The following is a 24064-nucleotide window of genomic DNA, read 5'->3' as shown; positions in this document are numbered from 1 at the left end:
TATTCCAGGCAAGGAAAATGGCCAGTGTCCAGTAGCAAATACCCTGATGCAAGAGCTCATGTGTTGAAAGAACAGCAAGGAAACCAGTGTGACTAGAATAGACTTGGTAAGTGGGAGAGCAGTAGGAATTAATGCCTGAAGGGCAGTTGGGGGAGAAGACAGATTACATAGGGTCTTAAAAGTCCTTCCAAGATGTTTCTTTTATTGAATGAATAGGATGCCTCGCCAGGTATTTGAGAAGAGGAAGGACATTGACTTGGGTTTGAAAAGCCACACTCTAGATACTGGGTGAGGGGCACCTGGGTTGCTCAGTCGGTTGGGTGTCCGACTTCAGCTCAGGTCACGATCTCGCAGTCCGTGAGTTCGAGCCCCGTGTTGGGCTCTGGGCTGATAGCTCAGAGCCTGGAGCCTGCTTCCGATTCTGTGTCTCCCTCTCTCTCTGCCCCTCCCCCGTTCATGCTCTGTCTCTCTCTGTCTCAAAAATAAATAAACATTAAAAAAATTTTAGATAGATACTGGGTGAAAGAAGATTTGCAGGGGGGCAGGAGTGAAAGCAGAGACACCAATTAGGAGGTCGTCACAATAATGCAAGCAAGAGAGGATGGTGACCTGGGCTGGGGTGGCAGCTATGGAGGGAGCAAGGAGTGGTCAGATCCTAGGTGGTTCTGAAGTAACAGTCACTGGACTTCCTGACAGAGTGCATGTGGGGGTGAGAGAGAAGAGTCCAAGATAACACACTAGTTTGCTGGGTCTGCTTTAACAGAGCACCACAAACTCAGGGGCTTAAACAACAGAAATGTGTTGTCCTACAGTTCTGGAGACTAAAATTTCAAGATCAAGGTGTCCACAGGGTTGGTTCCTTCTGAGGTTGCTGCCTTTAATATGAGGGAAGGATATGGTCCAGGTCTCTCCTCATGGCTTGCAGATGGCTATCTTCATGTTAACATGGTACTCTCTTGTATGCAGGTGTCTGTGTCTAAATGTCCCCTTTTTATCAAGGACATCATTCATATTGGATTAGGGCCAATCTTCATGATTTCATCTTAGCTAATTACATTTGGAACAACCCTATTTCCAAATAAGGAGGTTCTAGGGATTGGGACTTCAATATGTGAATTTGGGGGTGGGAGGAGAATACAATTCAATATGTAACAGATGACTCCAAGCCTTCTGGACTAAGCAACTGTAAACATGAAATTGTTGTTAAGTGACATGGGGAAGGTTTAAGGTGGAGCAAGGAGTTATTTTTTAGAGCAAGAATTTTTAATGATATGAGTCTAGGGGCACCTGTGTGACTTAGTCGGTTAAGATTCCCACTCTTGGTTTCAGTTCATGTCATGATCTTGTGGTTCATGAGTTTGAGCTCCCCATCAGGCTCTGAGCTGATGGCTCAGAGCCTGGAGCCTGCTTCGGATTCTGTCTCTCCTTCTCTCTCTGCTCCTATTCCACTCGCTCTCTCTCAAATTAAATAAACATAAAAAATTTAAAAACATATATGAGTCTAAAATTTGAAAGGGAAGTCTGTGCTGGAGGTATATATCATATATATGTGTCTATATATATCATATATATACATATATTAATTCTGTGTACATATATTACTTATATTACATATAATGTATATTATATACATATGTACACTCCTATAAACATATATACACGTATAAATTTGTATACATGTATAAACAAGCTCTTATATACATATATTACATATATATGTATGTATATGTGCTTGTGAGCATTTATATATGTATATGTACATACACACATATACATATAACAAACTATATATATGTATATAATGAGCATATATATATAATGAGCATATGTGTGTGTGTGTGTGTGTGTGTGTATATATATATATATATGCTCATTATTGTAGGTGATATATACAGCCATGATCTATGTGAGATCACCAAGGGAGTAGCTGTAGGCTGAGAAGAAAAATGGGCCAAGAACTGAACCCTAGGGCCCTCTGTGATTAAGGGTTTGGAAATAAGAAGAGGTGACTTAGAGAGTCAACTTCAGAAATATTGTCAGAAGAAAAAAAGCAAGATACATAGCACAATATCACTTAGGGGAATTCAAATACACGCAAAACCACAAAATTCTTACATTCTTATGTAGGTATCCCCTGCTTTTCGTAAGTCCACATCAGGCCGCTTTACTTTTACAAGAGGCCTACATTAGTACCTGTTTTCATTAACCAAAAGAAATCTAAAGAAGATTTTGCATCAAGCTCCTACAGAGATAGGGGGTGCCCTAAACAGTAGGAATGACACCTTCCCTATGAACTAAGGTCAGCATCTCCGTGTCAAGCTGCCATAGGTTTCAATTGTGTCTAAGGGTGTCTGTGTTTTACCTCTATTAAATTTGTGCATCCATTAGCAAGATGTGCCCTAAGTTATCAGAAAGCCTAAGAGATTATTTTGGGGGTCTGAAAAATTTTTTCATATAAATTAATGGTAACTGCTTCCTTGCTTTATGCCATTTCTTTCTTTTTTTTTTTTATGAAATTTATTGTCAAATTGGTTTCCATACAACACCCAGTGCTCATCCCAACAGGTGCCCTTCTCAATGGCTTTATCCCATTTCTGCTTAAGAAAGGTTTTATAGTGAGGCACCTGGGTGGCTCAGTTGGTTAAGCATCTGACTCTTGGTTTTGGCTCAGGTCATGATCTCACGGTTCATGAGTTCAAACCCCACATCAAGCTCTTTGCTGATAGCGCAGAGCCAGCTTGGGATTCTCTCTCTTTCTCTCTCTCTGCCCCTCCCACACACACAGACTCTCTCTCTTAAAATAAATAAATAAGCTTAAAAAAAAAAAAGGTTTCAGAAGAACGCCCTACTTTCAGATAATGCATATAATGGAGGAAACCTGTATATTTATAAGAATATATTCTTACATGAAACCACATAAAACAAGTTAGAGGGTTTTTTTGTGTGTGTGTGGGGGGGAGAACAGGAGTGGGAAATATGGATAAAAGGGAATAAAGAAAATGAGAGAGTGGCCTTTTATGGACTTACAATGAAAGTGTGCCATGAACTGAGGAGTCAGATTAAATCTGTTCCTGGTGCCTGAGTTCCAAAATAGGTAAAATAAAATAAAGTAAATCTAATATGAAATAAAATCAAAACCTCTGGGTATATTTCTTCCTGAGCACTTTTTCTCCTCTGCACAGTACTGCAGAGAAAACAGTATTTTTAAACCCCTTTTCTTCATTTCTCTTAGTGAAAGTGGTCACCAAGGTTCTAAATGCTTGCTAAATATATTTGAAAAGAGGGAAGTTTAATGACATCTACTTGATGTGGAAGTGAACGTAAGATGATTTAATTTTTTTTTTTTTTCAACGTTTACTTATTTTTGGGACAGAGAGAGACAGAGCATGAACGGGGGAGGAGCAGAGAGAGAGGGAGACACAGAATCGGAAACAGGCTCCAGGCTCTGAGCCATCAGCCCAGAGCCCGACGCGGGGCTCGAACTCACGGACCGCGAGATCGTGACCTGGCTGAAGTCGGACGCTTAACCGACTGCGCCACCCAGGCGCCCCAGATGATTTAAACAGTTATTGCTAATTTCTGAGAGGGGAAGAATACTTATCAGCATAGAAATCCATTCCTGGTTTGAATGTTGCTCTCCTACATCTCTTGTAGTGCACTTTACTAACAGTGCTGCTGTGAAAATAAATTATGTGGCTAAATACAGGGAGTGAGTATGGAGAGCCACGGCATCAGCTTTCTCAGAGAAATCGTATCTATGTGAGGTTTCTAAATCATGAAACTGTCGTTAGGATTGACACGTCCGATTAAGGAAACTAACAGTATTAACAACAACCAAACATACATATACTTCATAACCCAGACATTCAACTTCCGTGTGTATAGAGCAGAAATATCTGCCTGGTTGGCTCAGTCGGTTGAGTGTCCGACTTCGGCTCAGGTCATGATCTCGCGGTTTGTGTGTTTGAGCCCTGCGTCGGGCTCTGTGCCGACAGCTCGGAGCCTGGAGCCTGCTTAAGATTCTGTGTCTCTCCATCTCTTGGACCCTTCCCTGCTCATGCTCTGTGTCTCTCTGTCTCTCAGTAATAAATAAACGTTAAAAAAAAATTATAAAGAAAAAATATCTGCTGTCTTCATCAAAGGATAAGTACATGAACGTTAAGAGAATCACAAATCAGCCTAGACTTACACTCTCCAGGCCCTGCAACCTCAGGAAAAACAGAATTTATTTTTCCCAGTGTTGAATACTTGGAAGGATTCTGAATGGTTCTGGTAGGGTCATGTCTCTCTCCTGGAGAAATCACAGCCACTGCAGATGGAACTTAGGATTGTCCAGGCCAGGGTCAAATGACCCAGCGGCCATAGGAAAACCCTAATGATTACTAAGCATTTACTCTACGATGCCACTGTTCTAAGCATGTTATATGTATCAGATCATTTCACTTACACAACACACTTATGAGGTAGATCCTAGTACTTTCCCCATTTCATAGATATTGAAGCTGAGAACCCTCAGGTAACCTGCCACAGTCCCATAACTAGTAAATGATAAATTCAGGATTAAAAAGCAAGTGCTCCGGAACCCATGCTCCCAATGACTACCATGTATTGCTCTCAAGGCGTCAAGGGTGACACAGCTCTGCAAAGTCACAAGGAAACAAGAGGAGTGGTTCCTGAAGCAAAGTACCAGGTGCAGAGGAAAACTACCAATGTTTCATGCAATAGCTCATCAGTTTCATTTATCTAACTAAACATCAATCCAAATATTCAATAAACATCTGATAAATGTCTGCTGTGAGTTAGGTCACACACCATTCTTTAGAGCAGAGCACAAGATGGACCCATTCGTTGCCACCGTTGTCTCCCTGACCATAGATAATAAAGGAGCATAGAAAAGGGTACTTTTCTTTATACAATAAAACTATTTTGTCTCTAAAAAGTCTCCCCAAATTGTGTTTAAGCATAGTTTTAAAAATATTGTGGTACTTGGGGGGGTTTTGTTTTTGTTTTTTAATGTTTATTTTATTAAAAAAAATTTTTAATGTTTATTTTTGAGAGACAGCATGAGTGGGAGAGGGCAGAGAGAGAGAGAGGGAGACTCAGAATCGGAAGCAGGCTCCAGGCTCTAAGCTGTCAGCACAGAGCCTGACGCGGGGCTTGAACCCACACGCCGTGAGATCATGACCTGAGCCAAAATCGGACGCTCAGCTTACTGAGCCACCTAGGCGCCCCTATGTTTATTTTATTTTTGAGATAGAGAGAGAGACAGACACAGAGACAGAGTGTGAGAGGGGGAAGGGCAGAGAGAGAGTGAGACACAGAAGCTGGAGCAGGCTCTGTGCTGACAGGAGAGAGCCCGGCGTGGGGCTTGAACTCACAAACCGTGAGATCATGACCTGAGCCAAGGTCAGACGCCTAACTGACTGAGCCACCACCCAGGTACCCCTAAAAAATTGTTTTACGGCATAAACTTAAATTTTATATTATAACTGAGTAAATAGTAAATATAGAAGCAGACGTATTAAATTTGTTCAACTGATTCGACCAGAATTTTTTGTTAAATGAATGTAGATTGGTTTTCTTGTTCTTCTTCTTCTGAAAATACTATAAAGAATATGTTGCACTCAGGCTCTGAAAGAAAACTTTTAATTAATTTGAAAAATATTTTAACAATGGCAGCTGGTTGGAATAAGAATCCTTGTTATTAGGAGCGCCTGGGTGGCTCAGTCGGTTGAGCGACCGACTTCAGCTCAGATCATGATCTCACAGCTCATGAGTTCAAGCCCCGCGTTGGGCTATGTGCTGACAGCACAGAGCCTGGAGCCTGCTTCACATTCTGTATCTCCCTCTCTCTCTGCCCCTAACCCACATGCATTCTTTCTCTGTCTCTCTCAAAAGTAAACACTTAAAAAAAAAAAAAAGAATCCTTGTTATTCAACAAATATTTATTAAGTGCCTGGGTATGATTTAACCTTACAAGTGATCAGAGAAATACAAATTAAAAATATAAAATATCATATTTGATGTCAAATTGGCTAAAGTTTTCTTTAGATAATATTCTTATGAAGATATCAAACATTATTTTACATTTGGCAATTCATACATTGGCAACCTTTGTAGAGCATAGATGGCCTTAAAAATAACTATATGCTCTGACCATTTCACTTCTAAAAATTCATACCAAAACGTTGCATAGACTTATGGAAATATATGGCTATGAGAATTTTCCTCACAGGTTACTGATGATAGCAAAAAATGGTAGGTTATAGGGGTGCCTGGGTGGCTGGTTGAGCGTCTGACTTCGGCTCGGGTCATGATCTTGTGGTCCCTGAGTTCGAGCCCTGCGTCGGGCTCTGTGCTGACAGCTTGGAGCCTGAAGACTGTTTCGGATTCTGTGTCTCTCTCTCTCTCTCTGACCCTCCCCCATTCATGCTCTGTCTCTCTCTGTCGCAAAAATAAATAAACGTTAAAAAAACTTTTTAAAAATGGTAGGTTATAAATATAACACAATATAGTATAATATAATATAATATAATATATAGTTAAATAAAATAAGATATTTATGGAATATTAAATAAAAGATATGTGTACTATCTAATCCACTTTAGTTTAAAAGAAGTATAGATGTGCATAGAAAAAGACCAGAAAGCCTTACCCTTATTATTTCTGGGTGGCGAATTTTCAGATAATTTAAATTTTTGCTCATTTCTCATATTTTTGTGTTTAACATGTAAAAAGAAAAAAAAGCAAAGGTTTTTAAAAAGTGAAAAAATAGGGGCGCCTGGGTGGCGCAGTCGGTTAAGCGTCCGACTTCAGCCAGGTCACGATCTCGCGGTCCGTGGGTTCGAGCCCCGCGTCGGGCTCTGGGCTCATGGCTCAGAGCCTGGAGCCTGTTTCCGATTCTGTGTCTCCCTCTCTCTCTGCCCCTCGCCCGTTCATGCTCTGTCTCTCTCTGTCCCAAAAATAAAAAAATAAACGTTGAAAAAAAAAAATTAAAAAAAAAAAAAGTGAAAAAATAAAATTCAAAGTGACAAGTATATTGTTAGAAGTTTGCAATGTATGGTGTAAGAGCTCACTGGAACGGCTTTATCCTGATTTAGGGCCAAGTGAGCAGAGATTTTTTGAGAAGAAACTGAACAGAGGCGTCCCCTCAGTCACATTAAAGATGAGGACACACAAGTGTATATGCAAGTGCTGGTATTTGTTAGGAAATCAGTCGCATTACTTACTGCACCTATAGTGTTTATCCAATCCCAAAAGCATTCAGAGCATTTCTAAAACATGTGTAATCGATTTTCACTTTTCTTTGCAGTTCTCCATTATCCATTTATGTATTTTTTCCAACAACTATGGTTAAAATACTTCCACAGTATTGTATAAATCCATCTTTCCTTTTTGGGGGGCAGCCACGACTGCATTAAAGTTTAGCCCTTAACAGACTTCACTTACGTTAACCCAGAGCTCCTTAAGGACAGGGATGCTGTTTTATTCATCATGCGTGTCCAGCATGCAGCAGGCACAGATAACACCAGCGAAAAGCAGGTAGGTGTGAGCTTCTGTTCTCAAGTCTTTTGTTTTATTAGGACTTTTTTTCTTTGGCAGATATACTACCACATGACTTCATAGTGCAAAATTCTTGTAAAAAGAAAATAGATTTTAGTTTCCAAGCAGAGAACCTGGGAAATCTGTGAATCATCGATTTTCCTGCTTTGAAACCATTTTTGTGCCACCCAGTCAATACAAGTAGGCCTGGGAGAGTGAAACTGTCCTCACACCCAGAGCTGGGGAGGCAGACAGAACCTCCCCACAGAATTTAACACATCCCTCGGAAGCAGTAACATCCAAGCTTTCCTCATTCTTTCTGAAGCTAGAGCAGCAGCTCTATCTGCTCGTAGGAGATCTGTGCCTACTAATGAGCCCATTTCTTACTCTCAGTGAACCTGAAGGGGCTCGGTTTCAAATGGCACAATTTCCAGTGACTGAAACAGTGTCTGACACCTGGAGTTAAATCTCCGTTGAATTATAAAATAAACAAATGGAAGTGAAAGACAGATGAACAAAAGAAATTAACGTTGCTTTGCATAGCACTGTGAAATACTAACTTCACTGTGGATTGAGATGTACAAATTAAGGGCCAGTCGGGGAAAAAAAATCTATTCTTTATACATTCAGACCAAACTTAAATACCCACCGAGGACAGGCAGGCCATGCAGTTAATTGGTAGGTGTGCATGTGTGGACGTTACCGAGTGGAGGAGAAGCCAGCACACGCCATTTCAAGGGGACGAGGCTGACTCAGTTCCAGCCCTTTGTTGCCATATGGCGATGTAGGCCCAATTTCATTAGTTTTTCCAGTTTTTTAAGAGAAGCTTGGAGTCTAGATTTCTTTATGAAAACTCCAGAATTTAAAATGTTGGCTCAAAATTTAAAAGTAGATAAACTGTATCTGTGAGTTCTGCATGTATATCTGACTAGAGTAGAGGCACATTGATTGGAAACCTCTCATTTTGACTTTACTGTGTCTGAGAATATTTATCCTTAGGGACATGTGCATGTGTGTTCATGTGTTTGTGTATGAACTGTATGTTGTCGCCATTACCTTGTGGAAACTGAGAAGAAGGAGGTAAGTCACACTGTGGGGAGGGTTTTTAAGGACTTGGTTAGCTGGTGGAAAATAGTGGAGGATGTATCTTTAGAGGGGAGAGCAATCAATAGGATGCGTACACCCATATCGAAAGTAGACACCTACCCTCCCAGAGAGACTGGAAGATACACGTGCCACTACCCTTAATGATTATGTATCAAAGGATGGCTCCCAGGTCCTTGAGGGAGGCGTTCCTGGGTTGTAACACTGGCAAGAAGCTTTTAAAGAAGTTCCTATCTATCTCAAGGAGAGCAAAGAAAGAATGACCAGTTTCAAGTTTTCTAAAAGAAATGCTCTAAGGGAGGTCAGGGACCTAGAGTCAGGAAGAAGCCGGTCTGAAGTCGAGAGAAGTTGGAGAGAATGGTAAGTCCGTCTCTTGTTGATGTTTAGCAAGCTACACACCAGTAGGTCAGAAATAAATGTAAATTCTAGATGTTTCAACTCTAGCTCAGAGCCCTCCCCTCCTTGCCCCCACATCCTCCCTACTGCCTAGTGTACCAGGGCACCATGGGATGCCAGTGACGGTGACTAAGTTCTATCCATTTAAGCACTTGGAGGAGAAGCCCATTGTATGCCTAAATGCCCTCCAGGGGACTCTGCCTGCCTATGTAGGTACCAACAGGTGCTTACAACTGCCCAGTACCCTGTGCTTTCACCAGCTGGGCAACCTTGGGAGCCTAGCCTCTGCATTCCTAAATGGGCACAATAAATACCAACTACACAGCATTTGTAGTGAATCTGATCTATGTGAGGCACTCAATATGGTGCTGGGCATATAGTAACAACTCAATAAACAGTAACTATCAAGGTTTCAGCCAGTTCTCATCTGTGCAATTGTATTATTTCTGTAGAAGGAGGAACATACATTAACAAAATACCTAGAGAGGTGAAAGAAAAGAAGTTAAAAGAATAATGACTTAAATCTGCCAAAATCAAGAAGAAACTACCAGTGAGGCAGTAACTGTTCGCAAAGTGCCATGACCTACCCTCCTCAACTCCACCGATTTTCTACCCAATTTTCCTTTACCTTGTTCCCTCAAACTAAAGTATTTCCCTATGTACATCTCAAATCTCCATGTTATTTAGCCCAAGGATACAATGCAGTTTTAGCAATTACAACCTTTGTTGTATTTCCTTTCTTATATTTAGAACTCGCAGCATTTGACCCAATACCCATTTATTTTTTGAAAGCCCATGTGGGAGCTAATTGACTTTCCAGGAAGTTCTTTGCCAATCCTCCCCCAAGAAGGTTTCTCCTGTGTTTGTATCTGGTAGCAATTCTACAGTTTTCAACATTTGGAACTCTGGTATTATAATTGTGCTTGAAGTATCTACACAGAAATGGTCTGTTTCATCATCCCCTGAGCTCGGCCTGTGTGTGGATGTGACATTCCAGTGGAAGGAAGCCAAGAGCCTATAGTAGCGATCCTGGGGAAAATTTAAGCAGCTGTGGCTGTGTAATTCAAAACCTCTGAAAAGTGTGCTGCAGTCCGTGCACAGCATTAGTATAACATGAGGGCTGGATGTAGCCCGTCCTCCGGAGGACTTCCTTGCCCGCTGCAGGAAAGAGAAGATTGAAAGACAAACCTGGGTGCAGCCGGAAAGGTCCAAATAGATGAGCTTGTGGCATCCATCCCCTAAATTCAGGTACCGTAATCCTTTGTCTGTGAACTTTTTGCAGTAAGCCAAGCTGAGATTCTGTAAGTTGTGGAAGTGCCTGAAAAGACAGGACGAGAAAAGAGAGGAAGGAAGGGGATTAAACTTGAGTCGTTTTCCACATCTTCCTTAAGCCACTATGACAAAGAGAAGTAAAACTCTAAATTAATCTTTTCTCCTTGCAGATATTCAACAGTTGGACTTCATTGTTAATTCTCTTCCTGTTATGTAAAGGAGATTGTAGTAGTATGTCAGATAATGCATAATTACATTTTAGATGAAAATAAAGATTTGCCTTGATTTTTAAGAAAGCTAGTTGGGATAAAGCTTTGGGGGTGGGGGAGATTTGTGCATTCATATTGTTTGGATGTTAGTTTGTGTTCAAAACCAAAGTTACAGAGTTTGCATTATTGTTGCATTTAGGTTTTATCTTTGGAGCACCAAAACAATGTGCAAAATGTCTAGAAGGAAAAACCCTTTGTAAACATTTAAATGGCGATTAACTGTTACATGACAGTGAGGACTGGGGGCAGAAAGGAGGCAAAGTTAAACATAACAGGCTCTTAAAATGGACATGATTAGCAAACGATTTGAAATAGACATTTGAATATGCATGATCTCATAAGTAACAGTTTCATATTTATAGTTAAAGAAAGACTAATTGATAGAGCTTAAAAATGGGTTAAAAAGAACAGTCTGCAAATGAGTTGGGCAACACATGAGGGGAATAAACACTACATCAGAGGCTATCTGTCTCACTGGAGTTCAAACAGATTAAATGTGGCATTACCACCATGACCAAAATGATCGCTTCCAGAAAAAAAAAAAAAAAGAGGGTAATTAAGATGAGCCTGTACTACCCGGCAAGGGCTTACAGTTTGAGGACCTTCTGTGGACAATTTTCCAAGCCTTCCTAAGCCTGGCATTTTTTAAAAGTGCAAGAACTCCCACTGCTGCCGAGTCTTGTAATGGAATTAACAACATGCTCTCGGTTTGTGATCTGCACCAGTTTAACACCAAGTTGGAAAACAAGAACAAAAAAGTGGAAGAAGATGCCTCTCTGTCCCTCAAAAGCCCATAAATGACAAGCGAAATTTACCTTCACATAAAATTGGGAAATAAGATATGTGAGCATTGACAGTTAATCAGATTGATTACTAAAGTTTGAAAAACTCATCTATATGATATAAGGATTCCCATTGCATAGTGATTTATTTGATGCAGAACACACATTCCCCTCTGGCAATGGCTGTGTCCATGAGATTCAACAGAACAAAGAGGGACGCCATCTGGATTCCCCAGTGGCTGTGGGCAGGGCCACGGAGCAGAAAGCAGTACTAACATCCCAAGGACACGTCCCCTCTCCTGGGGCCCTTGAGTTAACGAAGATGTATGCCAAAGTTTTGAAAATGCTTGATCTTCCTCTCCCTGGAAGGGTACCCTTGTGATTCAAGAACAGCTTTCTTGGGGTGTGTGGAGGGTGCAGGGAGGATTGTCATTTCTAACAACACTTAAGCTCTCTAATTTGGAGGAGGGAGCCTGTGGCACACAGCACAACACAATGGAAAACACACACAGTTTTGGAATCGGACCAAACTGGTTTCAAATTTCAGCTCTGACACTTATTGCAACTTCCCTAACCTCTCAGAGGTTGTTTCTGCATCTGTTAAGTGGGGATTATAATATGATGTCTTTTCTTTCTAAACCCTGACCAACTGTGTCCAGCTTTCCTGAACCTCAGTTTTCTCATCTGTAACATGGATGTAATTCTATCTGCTATTTCCTCTTAGAAGTATGACAATTCTATGAGAACATAGATGTAAGAGTATATATTAAGGATGACTTTTGGTGATTAAAATCAGGAGGTAGAAGCTTTAAAATATATGGGGTGCCTGGGTGGCTCAGTCAATTAAGCATCTGACTCTTGATCTCAGCTCATGGTTCATGAGTTCGAGCCCTGTGTCGGGCTCTGTGCTGACAGTGTGGAGTCTGCTTGGAATTCTGTCTCCTCTCTCTGCCCCTACCCTACTTGTGCTCTCTCTCTCTCTCTCAAAATAAATAAATAAACTTAAAAAATAAAATAAATTTCAAAAATAAAATAAAAATATGTATTGTTATTACTAATTCAAATGATAACATATTAATTGTTCTTATGAAGTTTGTTGGGTCTTCTTTCATGTAATGGAATGGGTACTCATCTGACAAGGTGGTGCACACAACTGATTCCAAGGGTTTGGGGGAATTTCCTATGACATCTACACCCTCAGTTTGGTCAAGGTTTAAAGCCCTATTTAATCCGTTTGAACTCCAGTGAGATTGATAGCCTTTGACGTAGTTTTTATTCCCTTCGTGTGTTGCACATTTTCAGACTGTTCTTAACCCATTTTTAACCCCTATGTCAATTAATCTGTCTTTAATTATAATAATGTAACTGTTACTGACAAAATCATGCATATTCAAATATATTCAAATCTAGTCCAAAGCTGTTGTTTGATTTTTTTTAACTCCTCGTGATCAGTTAACAAATACTGTAAGTAGGAATTGACTGAGGAGTTCTTAACTTTTTTGTGTGTAACAGATACCTCTGGGTCTATGGACCCTTTATCAGCATAATGTTTTTAATACGTAGAATAAAATACTTAAAATTACAAAAGCAGCTCATTATATTGAAAGATATTATTATCAAAAATTTTTAAGGATCAAATGAGTAGAATAATAATATATGTGCTTCTTTATTTTTAACATGTTTATATTATATATATATATATATTTGTTATGTAACATATGATATCATATGTTAATATTAAATAACAAATCCAGTGGCAGGGCTAATAACTACCCATGGTTTTGAGGGGGCGATGAATGTCAGTGATACTTTGAGATAACTATAACAACTATAGTAAGAAAATATTTCAGATTTTTATGGGTAAAAGAGTCCCAGGAACTGCTAGTGCTATTCTGATTTTTCACTTACATTTCAGTTAGAGCTTAGCAAAAACGGGGATGATTTTTCCCCCATCAAAACTTATGGAACCTCTGAATTCCATCCTTGTTCCTTGGGGGATCCACTGACCCCATGTTAAGAACCTCAGATTTGGCAAAAGAAGTTGTTCATTGGACTAAATGACTCCCAGACTGAAAGTCTCTAGGTGGCTGTCCTCAAAGTGGAACCTCATGGGAACCATCAGTTTGAAAACCTAGCATAGGAGGAATCTTGAGTGGCCCTGTGGCCTTTCCAGGGATTTACAGTGCTGCAGACTCAGAGCTTCTGGGAATGGGAAAACAATCAGTTGACAGTGAAATCACTTGGCAAATTTTATGCAATACTGCAACTTTTTATTCTGAATTTTGGCAAAGAAATACATCCCTTACGTGAGTAAGATCTGGCTCATCATGTTCTCAACCCAGAGACAACTTGGTATTTCTAATTCCACTTTGAAGCTGTATTTGCAGCCTGTGTTTATCTTTTCCTAATTATTTGATAACTAACTGTTTCTAATGGGGGGAGAGGTTCTCTTTGTGATTTATTTTTCTACTGCTACTATAATCTTTAAGAAATAACAATTCTTGGGGTGCGTGGGTGGCTCAGTCAGCTAAGTGGCCGACTCTTGATTTCAGCTCAGGTCATGATCTCACGGTTCGTGGGTTTGAGCCCCACATCTGGTTCTGTGCTCACAGCGTGGAGCCTGCTTCGGATCCTCTGTCTCCTTCTCTCTCTCTCAAAAATAAATAAAACATTTAAAATATTTGTAAAAATTTTTAAAAATCACAATTCTTACAGAAACTATAGAGATCACATTTTTTCTGTTGGCTTTTTTCCATTAAAGAATCGAGGTCTGGGGCGCCTGGGTGGCGCAGTCGGTTAAGCGTCCGACATCAGCCAGCTCACGATCTCGCGGTCCGTGAGTTCGAGCCCCGCGTCAGGCTCTGGGCTGATGGCTCGGAGCCTGGAGCCTGTTTCCGATTCTGTGTCTCCCTCTCTCTCTGCCCCTCCCCCGTTCATGCTCTGTCTCTCTCTGTCCCAAAAATAAAATAAAAAACGTTGGAAAAAAAAAATTTAAAAAAAAAAAAAAATAAATAAATAAATAAATAAAATAAAGAATCGAGGTCTTCTGTATTAGATCACCAATACCTGAGGGCATTACTGTTGGAAGGAATGTAGAATTCTGTATTTAAACAATGATTTCTCTGAAAAAATCACCAAGACAAGGTCTAGTTTGTAAAAGAGAAGATTTGCAGGTAGTCTCTTTTGATTTAGTGCTGGGCTCTTTAGTTTCACAGAGGCAGTTTTGCATAATAGGATCCCTGCAGAAATCCAAATGCAGTGTTTTGACCTTATTCATAGACTAGACCTTGAGGATGTACAGTCAAGGAAACAGCTTACTCTTTCTGCCCCACTCAGATGGGTAAGACCATATAACCTGACAGCACCTATGCGTAAAGAAATTTCCAAGCCATTTGAAGGGACTATGTGAAAAATAATTAAACACCATGCCACTACAGCACATGACACTCCATTAAAGAGCAAAGATCATAATAGCTTTACTCACTACTATATGCCCAGAATGTCCCGCACACAGTAGTTGATCAATGCATGGTAAAAAAAAAAAAAAAAAAAAAAAAAAAGTGCATGAATGTTGCTGTTAGGATTCAGGGAAAGGAGAGATCAATGTGGAATTGTGGTAGATGGTATGACTCGAGGTATAAAGGCTATGGCTTAGCAGAGAGAAGGAGAAAGGAATTCCATCTATAGAGAAAGAGAAGCTTGCAGCAATCTAGATGACCAGAGTTAAGGGCTTCCCTTGGAAAACCAGGGCAGTTAGGTTTCATCACATAATGTTAAGGACCTATACAGGAGAAGTTTGATCAATGTTAAAGGACAGTAAGGGAAGAGTCTAGACCTTCAGCATGTCAAAGACATGATAAGACTATCATTTCAGGATGATGCCTCTTACAGCGGAAGAAAAAAACAGATTGAAGGGAAGAGAGACCAAGGGTGAACCGTAGGGATGCTAAGCCAGAGGAGGCGCTGAGAGTGCCACCTAGGTGGTGGCAATAGGAGTAAATGGAAAGGGTTCGATTCAGGAAATATATAGAAGCAAAAATGTCCTGGAATGGGCATGAGCTATGAGCAGCCCTCATTTTCAACTTCAGAAAATGGAGCAGGTCCCCAAAGAAGTGAGGAAAAATATTCAAATAAAAAGCTGGCAAATCAATGTTGTCAAGAAGGGCAAACAAATTATATTTTTCTTCTGGCAAATGATTTCTTTGGAAAGAAATACTAAAGGCAACTGGGGAGAGAATGACAACAGCACACAACATTTCTCTGGTTATTTATAGTTTAAAGAACACTTTTGCATTCCCAAACATATTTGAAACAATGGAAAAACAGAACAAAAATAGGGAATCATAATGAAATGTATTTTTATCATAGATAAGAAAGTCAGTGTACATTTTTTTATATGACAAAAATCATCAATATCAAGTATATTTTTCGTGATTGTTCTCCCAGTCACAAGAACTACAGTTAAAATCAAAACAAAATTCTCATTTTGGGTCCTACCTATTTTTTTTATCTGTTGCCCACTAAAGGTATAGCTTCATTTGCAAAATAGGTGTTCCTAAGAAACTATGCACGGTTGTAGTATTATCTTAATTTTCCTAAGAGAAAAAATTATCTCCAAGTATGATATCCCAAATCATCTACTTCATAAATGCTGTTTTTCACATAGGGATTTAATGGATTTTGTAATATATTCTCTCTCTTTCTGTGCACACACACACACACACACACACACAAGCATACATGTTCTCTCTCTATATATATATATACACACACACACAAGCATATATGTTATCTCTCTCTGTATATATATACATATATATACACACACACACACACACTCATACATGTACATATATACATATGCATATACATCTCCCTATGGAATTCCTAAAGAAAAGTATTGAGTGATATTCTATATTGCAGGACTAGAGCACCTTTTATTTATTTTTTTTTAATTTTTTTTTCAACGTTTATTTATTTTTGGGACAGAGAGAGACAGAGCATGAACGGGGGAGGGGCAGAGAGAGAGGGAGACGCAGAATCCGAAACAGGCTCCAGGCTCTGAGCCATCAGCCCAGAGCCTGACGCGGGGCTCGAACTCACGCACCGCGAGATCGTGACCTGGCTGAAGTCGGACGCTTAACCGACTGCGCCACCCAGGCGCCCCTAGAGCACCTTTTAGAATTCCTGAAAGGGTCAGGACCCTCCACAGTAGCATCACTGGAGCTGGCTTGCACCAGCCCATGAGAGCCAACTATTAGCATTTCTTTCCAACTCCACATTCAGTGACATCATGTTGGTAGCTTAAAATTGATCATGGTGGTAGTATTTACACCACGGAAATCAGTAAATCTTACAAATCAGAACATCCCCTTAACCCCTACCCAAACTAGTTATTAAACATTTATTGGAACACAGCTGTCCTTGGAACACACTTTGAGAACTACTGATATGGAGAATGCAGTATGTTGAGGAAATGTATACAGAGATAAAAATGACGAGAGAGAAGATGACAGCTTTGAAGGACAGGAATAAAAATTCTATCTGAGAATAAAACAGGATTCTTAAGACAAAACCTGAACAAATGGAATAGAAGCATTAAAAAGGAAAATGCCTTCCTTGCCTGAGAAAAGATCTAAGTTTTAATATTCAAAAGGTTTACTATGTTCCAGGAAAAGTTAATTGAAAGAATACAATTAAGCTCAGATAATGTTTTTAATTTCTCAGTAAAAAGGAAATTCTTGCAAGCATATTGGCAGAAAAATAGGTTTCCAACAAAGGAACAAAAAAAAAAATCAAGCTAGCTTTACACTTCTCTTTAACCTGAAATACCAAAGATTATGTGGCAATATTTGTAGGTTTTAAGAATAAAGTAAGGGACATAATTCAAGAGCTATACACCAAGAGAAGTTGTTGTTCACCCTTCAAGACAAAAGAAAGTCATTTTCAGAAAGCAATGGCTAAAAATCTAACACTTGTTTATCTTTCTCAATAAAGAGGTTTTAAAACTATATGTCCAGTCATCATGAGATGAATCAAAGTCAGAAATAAAGATTAAGGAAATTGTGGAACAAATGGACCATCAATGAATGGCAAACTTAGAGGTAGGACTCCATAATCATAAATATCATCACAATATTGAGCACAAACATGAAAAATCAATATTGAAAGTAAGTTAGATGATTACCAAAAATCACAAATAATATGTGTTTATGGACAAGGGGGTGGAAGTAGAGAAGCATCAAGTTCAAGGGAGAATGAAAGAGTATTAGATCTCTAACCAACATCATTGTTCCGTCACAACTTTGATAACTGAAGAAATGTATATTAAAAGCATGTTTTAAAAAAAAAACATACACATAGCCACTAGTTAGAATACAGAACAGAATGTGCACATACCTCTGAAATACATTAAGATTATAAAAGTAAACAATATAGTTTACATAGCAAAAGGCAGAAACAATGAATACAGTACAGTAACATAAAAAATCAAAAACAAAGCAAGATCATAAAAATAAAACCATACACTCGATTTTGAAAGGAAGTATTACTCGTAAACTATCCTCTTAAAAAGGCAGAATGAAAAATTTTTAAATAGAAGTTAGCTATGTGCTTCATATAAAAGGCAAACCTAAAATACACCAACATAAAGATTAAAAATACAGGGATACATAAAGTTATTCCAAAAAACCATAAGCAAAAGAAAATAAAGATGACTATATTAATAGCAGATAAAAAAGAATCTGAGGCAAAGAAACATCAACCAGAATAAAGAATGTAATTTTATGTGAATAAATGCTATAATCTATATTAAAACCTGCTACTTATTAATCTTTATGTATAAAATAAAAATATCAAAATAAAGAAGCTTGATTCTAAAAGACAACCAATGTATCACTATTATACTGTGAAATATCAAGAATTCATACATATATACACACACGTAGAAATTTTGTTCTCTAAAAGAAACTCTCTTGTTTTAAGCATTCATGGATGATTTACTAAAATTAATTATATAAACTGGTCCACCAAGAAATCTCAATAAATTCCAAAAGGTAGAAATAATTCAGCCCACATTTCTTGACCACAGTGTACAAAATTAGAAATTAAAACCAGAAGCCTAATCAAAGAAACTTCAACTACTTGGAACCAAAAATTCTCTTCTAAATAATTATTGGGTCAAAGATGAAAACAAATGTGCAACAGTTTACAAAATGAGAACAATACTTATTAAATCTTAAAGCTTTGCCTATATTCTTATTCAGAGGTAATTTCATATTAAATCTTACAAATGAAAGAAATCAGTTAAATCTTACAAATGAAAACATTAAAAGGACACTTGTACCTTGTACCCAAGTCCAAAAATGACCATTTGGAAAATATAATAAGAAATTAAAATTAAAATTTAATTAAAACCAAGAGTCAGAAGCTTAACCGAATGAGCCATCCAGGCACCCCTTAACAACTCTGAAAGTGTAAAAAATATTCTTAGCTTATGGACTACATTAAGTCAGGCTTTGGACCACACGAGTCATAGTTTGCTGAACCCTATTACATTGTTGCCTCATTTATCTACCAAAATAAATTCTAGATTGATTATAGATTTAAGTAAAAACAAATCATACAAGAAAAAAATAATAAATGACATCAAACACCTGGAAGGAAGAAAACCTTTATTTAAAAGTTTAAAAGTATCAGAAGAAATTTCAAAGGAAAAATTTGATAGATTTGACTAAACAGACTTGACTAAAATGTGGAAACTCAATGGGATAAACAGAAAATATGTTACCACTTTTTTTAGGCTTACACATTTCTAGAAAATGATCAGAGACAGAAGATAAGGAAAATAACCACCTAGAATTTTCTCTAGCTTTTTCAAATGCTTTGCTGTTATTTTTCAAAGAATCTCAAAAAGTTATATTCTCAAAAATAATTTATTCTTTCACAATAGTTGGAAAAAAATGTTTTGAATGTCTCCCAATATGATTATCTTCTCTTCCTGATTAGTATTTCCTTGGTGAAAATAAATAATTGAATGACATAAAATTTGAATATCCTGTCAACTTTTGGTGATGTCTTGTAGTCTTCTGTCCCTTCTCCTCCAACGAAGCACTAGCTGAGGAAATGCGACATTTGTATTCAGCCCATAGATCAAAAAACAACTCGTATCAGATTTCCTGGAGGTGGTGGAGGTCCCAACAGGTAACCAGAGCATGGCAACAGGGAATATGGGATCACAGTGTTCAAGGTGAAAGAAAGGAGAGCACTGGTGTTCTGTTGTCAAGAAGTCCAGACATGGGACTGGAATTTAGAAGCCAGGCTCCATTGCCCAGGAAGGAGGACCAGAAAGAGACTGGCAGAGCCTAACTCAAGCTACTGGGCACATTGCTATAAGAGTGACACAGAGGGGCGCCTGGGTGGCACAGTCGGTTAAGCGTACGACTTCAGCCAGGTCACGATCTCGCGGTCCGTGAGTTCGAGCCCCGCGTCAGGCTCTGGGCTGATGGCTCGGAGCCTGGAGCCTGTTTCTGATTCTGTGTCTCCCTCTCTCTCTGCCCCTCCCCCCCGTTCATGCTCTGTCTCTCTCTGTCCCAAAAATAAATAAACGTTGAAAAAAAAAATTTTTTTTAAATAATAATAATAAAAATTTAAAAAAAAAGTGACACAGAAATGTTGGCCAAGCAGAGGACCAGTTATTTAATCTGGGCCTGCCCAGGAGGGAGAGAATAGGCACCAGGTTGGGGACTTGAAACCAGCAGTCCTGTTACTAGATTAGTGGTGCCATGATGGTGGGGTGCTAAGATGGTTAGATGGTGGGGAGTGCTGGAACAAGCCAGAACCTGGAGGAGCATCACTATTTTAAGTATAACACCTATAACACAAACATTACCTTGGCAGCAGTCTCATGGTCCTGTTGGTGATAATTGTGTTAGATAGATTGAGGTACAGGACTCCAGGACAGCCTTCAGAGATGTATCTCATTGATTCATCCTGCATAAAAACAGAGGGAAGAATCTTATCAAAGTCTAACAGGGGATGCCTGAATGACTCAGTCGGTGAAGCATCCAACTTTGGCTCAGGTCATGATCTCACAGTTCATGGGTTCGAGCCCCGCCTGGGGCTCTGTGCTGACAGCTTGGAGCCTGGAGCATGCTTCAGATTCTGTGTCTCCCTCTCTCTCTGCCCCTTCCCCACTAGTGCTCTGTTTGTCTCTCAATCTCTCTCTCTCTCAAAAATATATAAACATTTTAAAAAAAATTTTTTTTAAAGTCTAACAGGCTCTGTTATTTCCCCATGATCTCTCTACTATCTATCTCCCTGCTCCAAAAATACCATGCAAGGCTTGGTCTCTTCAATTCTTTGATATTGGTTGTAAGTCAAATTAAATAGAAGGTGATGGTTTTGTTTGAAGTTTCATTACTCTCTCCCCTTCCCCTTCTTTGGAAATCAAGTCCCATTTGATCACAGTGACACTTCGTTAAAATTTGAACCCTTGCAAGTTCAACTCTGACAGGAAATTTGAGCTTAAGTGTCAGAGTGTCAAACGCTCCTGACTCTTCAGATGCATGAAAGTGATTAAAACCTGATCTATTTTTAAGCTCACTAAAATCATTCTGAAAGACAGGAATAGTAAATGTTCTCAACTGGACTTCATTAAAAGTGACTCCATATTTACACATATAAAGAAATGTGTGTGTGTGTGTGTGTGTGTGTGTGTAATTAAGTTTTTGCGGTTCTATTACTGAATTATTAAAACAGCTAAACAGATTCTCACCAAATTTATGGTAAGTTTGAGATGGCCTGAAGTAAAATATAGGCTACATACATGTTGAACGTGAAGTTCAGTGTTGAGGGTATTATGGGCAACACTCTCAAAGATTCAAGAAACCCTCCCCCAGAGAGCTGAAACTGGGGTCCCAGGGTACAATTCCACTATGACATGAATGAGACACCAAAACAAATAGTGATTTCAAGCATGAGCCCTATCTTGGCATTTACAAGACCAGATCACTTGCAAGCTTTCATTGCAATGAACTCCTTCCCATATGGGTAACTACTTATAAAATGCTTTAGTATGAGTAAATAGCAGCATGGTTTTTATTTATTTAATTATGGTTGATGAGTCTCCCTAGGGACACCGACAAGGTCAGCTCATTTTAAATATTTGTGGCACATCAGTCCTGGAAAGAATAGGCCATTGCAGGAAGAGGTAAATCGTCACTTGACTAGGGGATGTGGTTTGGGAAAGAATTCTGCATGTTCAGTATGGCCACCTCCAATACCACTAAGGATGGCAAAGGCTTATTTTCAGTGGGATCATCAGTGTTTAACATTGTATTCCTAGCTATTTCCCAGAGTCAAGGATATTAAAATAACAAAATCATGCAGTTGTAAAAGCTGTAGTTCTGCTGTAGGGAAAGGTACAAGTACATGGCATGAGTACAAGGGCACTGTATTCTTGCCACTGCATTCAAGCTGCCAGTGATTTTTCTAGACACTCCAAACTAAAATGTGTGATTTAGATATACATGGATTGATTTAAAAAAAAAGTATGCCGTACAAGTTTCCCAGAGGTATGGAGAGAATAACCATAACGAGCGGCATTGTACTTTAATATAAACAAAATCTATCTTCAAAAATGTTCATGGTACCAATCAAATATCAAAGTGATTGTACACCTGTTGAAAGTCTCTGGCAAAAATGCAAATGAGTTGGGCAAGGAGAGGATAGAAAGCTGGTTTCTACACCCACCCTTAGAGAGGTAACCACGGAAAAGATGAAAATGTGGGGCCAGGAAGAGCAAGATAAAGTATGTCTTCTGCACCATAGAGGAATCTGATTTTTCCTTTAAGATATGGAGGCAAACCATTTACTGGATTTTCCTGTCTGGCAGAGCTTGGATATCCAAAAAATTTCAGATGAATCCTATTCTCAGTGTTTAAAAGAACTCAAGTTTCAATCCCCAAACACTTGAGTACATAAACTCAAAAACTGAGTATCCTTATTGCAAAATGGTTTCTGAATTTGTCCACAATGCACTCAAATCTTTCTGAGTGTAATATATTCATAAGTCAAGTTTCTTAGAAATAAAGTTTTCTGAAAGGATGTTACATGGCTCCTTAAATGTAAACCTGTCTCCCCAGTCTATGTCTCAAAGCGAAAAACAATAGTAAAATGTAGCTGGATAAAATTATCAGCCCTGTATAGTATTAGACTCCAAAACTGGGAAAGACTTTGATGTTCACAAATTCAATCCGGATGGCATTGTTTTGACTTTCCTATTACAAAGCCATATTTCAAGACTGTGATCTGTTATTCAAGTGCAGAACTGAAGCTCCCTGAGGACAGGAACTGAAACTTGATTCATTTTAAGTTCCCTCTAACACCTGTATTTTATAGCGTATAAACTCCCTGTATATGTTTATATATAAAAATAAATACATCTTTAATGTAGTAGGTACTAAAAATATCCACCGAATGAAACAGAAATTTGAAAGAAAGGACAATAATGATGATGCTGGGAGGTAGCAAGGAGGAGTCAAGGGTGTGGATGTCACTCTGGAGTTGCTGCTTAATGAAGCATGACGCAGTCAGACTCCTCTGTTTTCACCCTGCTTCTCCCACTGTTCTTTCTGGAGATTCTTTGCTATTTCTTCTCTGTCTACTTCTAAAAGTCAGCAACGCCCCAAGTTTTACTCCTAAATCGTCTTCTCATGCCTTCTTTCTCTCTCTAGGCTGACCATATTCACTTTTGTGATGTTAACTAAGCATACGAACATGTCAACCCAAGATGGAATCTCAGGTTCTGTGCCATGTTGTCCATTACCTGCTAGATGTCTCCATACAACTCCATTCATTAAACAAATGTATAGAGTGTTTACCATGCCAAGATCTGTGCTATGTGCTATGACTACCACAAAAAATAAGACACATCTCTCCTGTGCTTTGGGCCCCGTAGGCTACTGGAGGAGGCAGAAACACTATGATTAGGGCTACTTATTAGAGCGACCCAGAGGAGCTGCAACAAACCCAGCCCTGGGAGTCAGTGATGTCTTGATAAAGCAAGTAGTACCGAAAGTAAGCCTTCAAGCCTGACAAAGAGGATAACAACACCTGAGGACAAAGCGAAAGGGCATTCCATGCCAAGAGCACAGGCTGAGCAAAAGTGAAACAGCAAAGAGCAGCTTGGCTCATGCAGCAAAGAAAGCATAGCAGTGCATGGTTGCTGCAGCTTAATGTAAATGCAGGGATTGGAGCAAGATGAGGCTGGAAAAGGAGGCAAAGCCAAGAGTACAGAGGGTGTTTGAGGTAGAGCTTGTTAAAGAGCTTTGACTTTATCAACAGTGTAGGTGACGAATGTGTGTATAAATTATGGAAAATGGGAGTGAAATAATCACATCTTCCTTTTAGAAAGTGTATGTACTCACAGGGTGGAAGACAGATTGCAAGTGAAAGAAAAGCTTGGAAAGTAGGCCAGGAAGGAGCTGCCCTGGGTTACATGTTCATTTCTGTCTTCTTTGGCACACACCTGATAGCCGTGAAGACCACTAAAATGAGCCTATTGTCTCTACTGGGACCCAGTTTTTTCTGTCTCAGACACACATGGCCTTAAATATAAATATAGTTCATTTTTGTGTAATTGTTGAATAGTTTCCACTTTCCAGAGACTCCAACCTTGGGCATATAGCTACAGGATGA

At 39.1% G+C, this 24064-nt stretch overlaps 1 protein-coding gene across 1 annotated transcript in view; it reads right to left on the bottom strand.

The window, feature by feature from the left end:
- The window catches only part of FBXL13 (F-box and leucine rich repeat protein 13), a 213495-nt gene that overhangs the window by 71870 nt on the left and 117561 nt on the right, over positions 1-24064 (bottom strand). Inside the window, exons 11-12 of the mRNA XM_047095227.1 lie at positions 20256-20356; positions 10231-10360 (exon numbers count right to left, since the gene is read on the bottom strand). Coding sequence (XP_046951183.1) covers positions 10231-10360; positions 20256-20356 — 231 coding nt within the window. The remainder of the gene's footprint in view (positions 1-10230; positions 10361-20255; positions 20357-24064) is intronic.

The sequence above is a fragment of the Lynx rufus genome, unplaced genomic scaffold (genome assembly GCF_022079265.1).
Source record: "Lynx rufus isolate CCGP_SWC_20201006 ecotype Redwood Valley unplaced genomic scaffold, mLynRuf1.p SCAF_4, whole genome shotgun sequence".
NCBI lineage: Eukaryota > Metazoa > Chordata > Mammalia > Carnivora > Felidae > Lynx > Lynx rufus.
The sequence above is the reverse complement of the archived record's forward strand: the minus strand, read 5'-3'. Positions and strand labels throughout refer to the sequence as shown.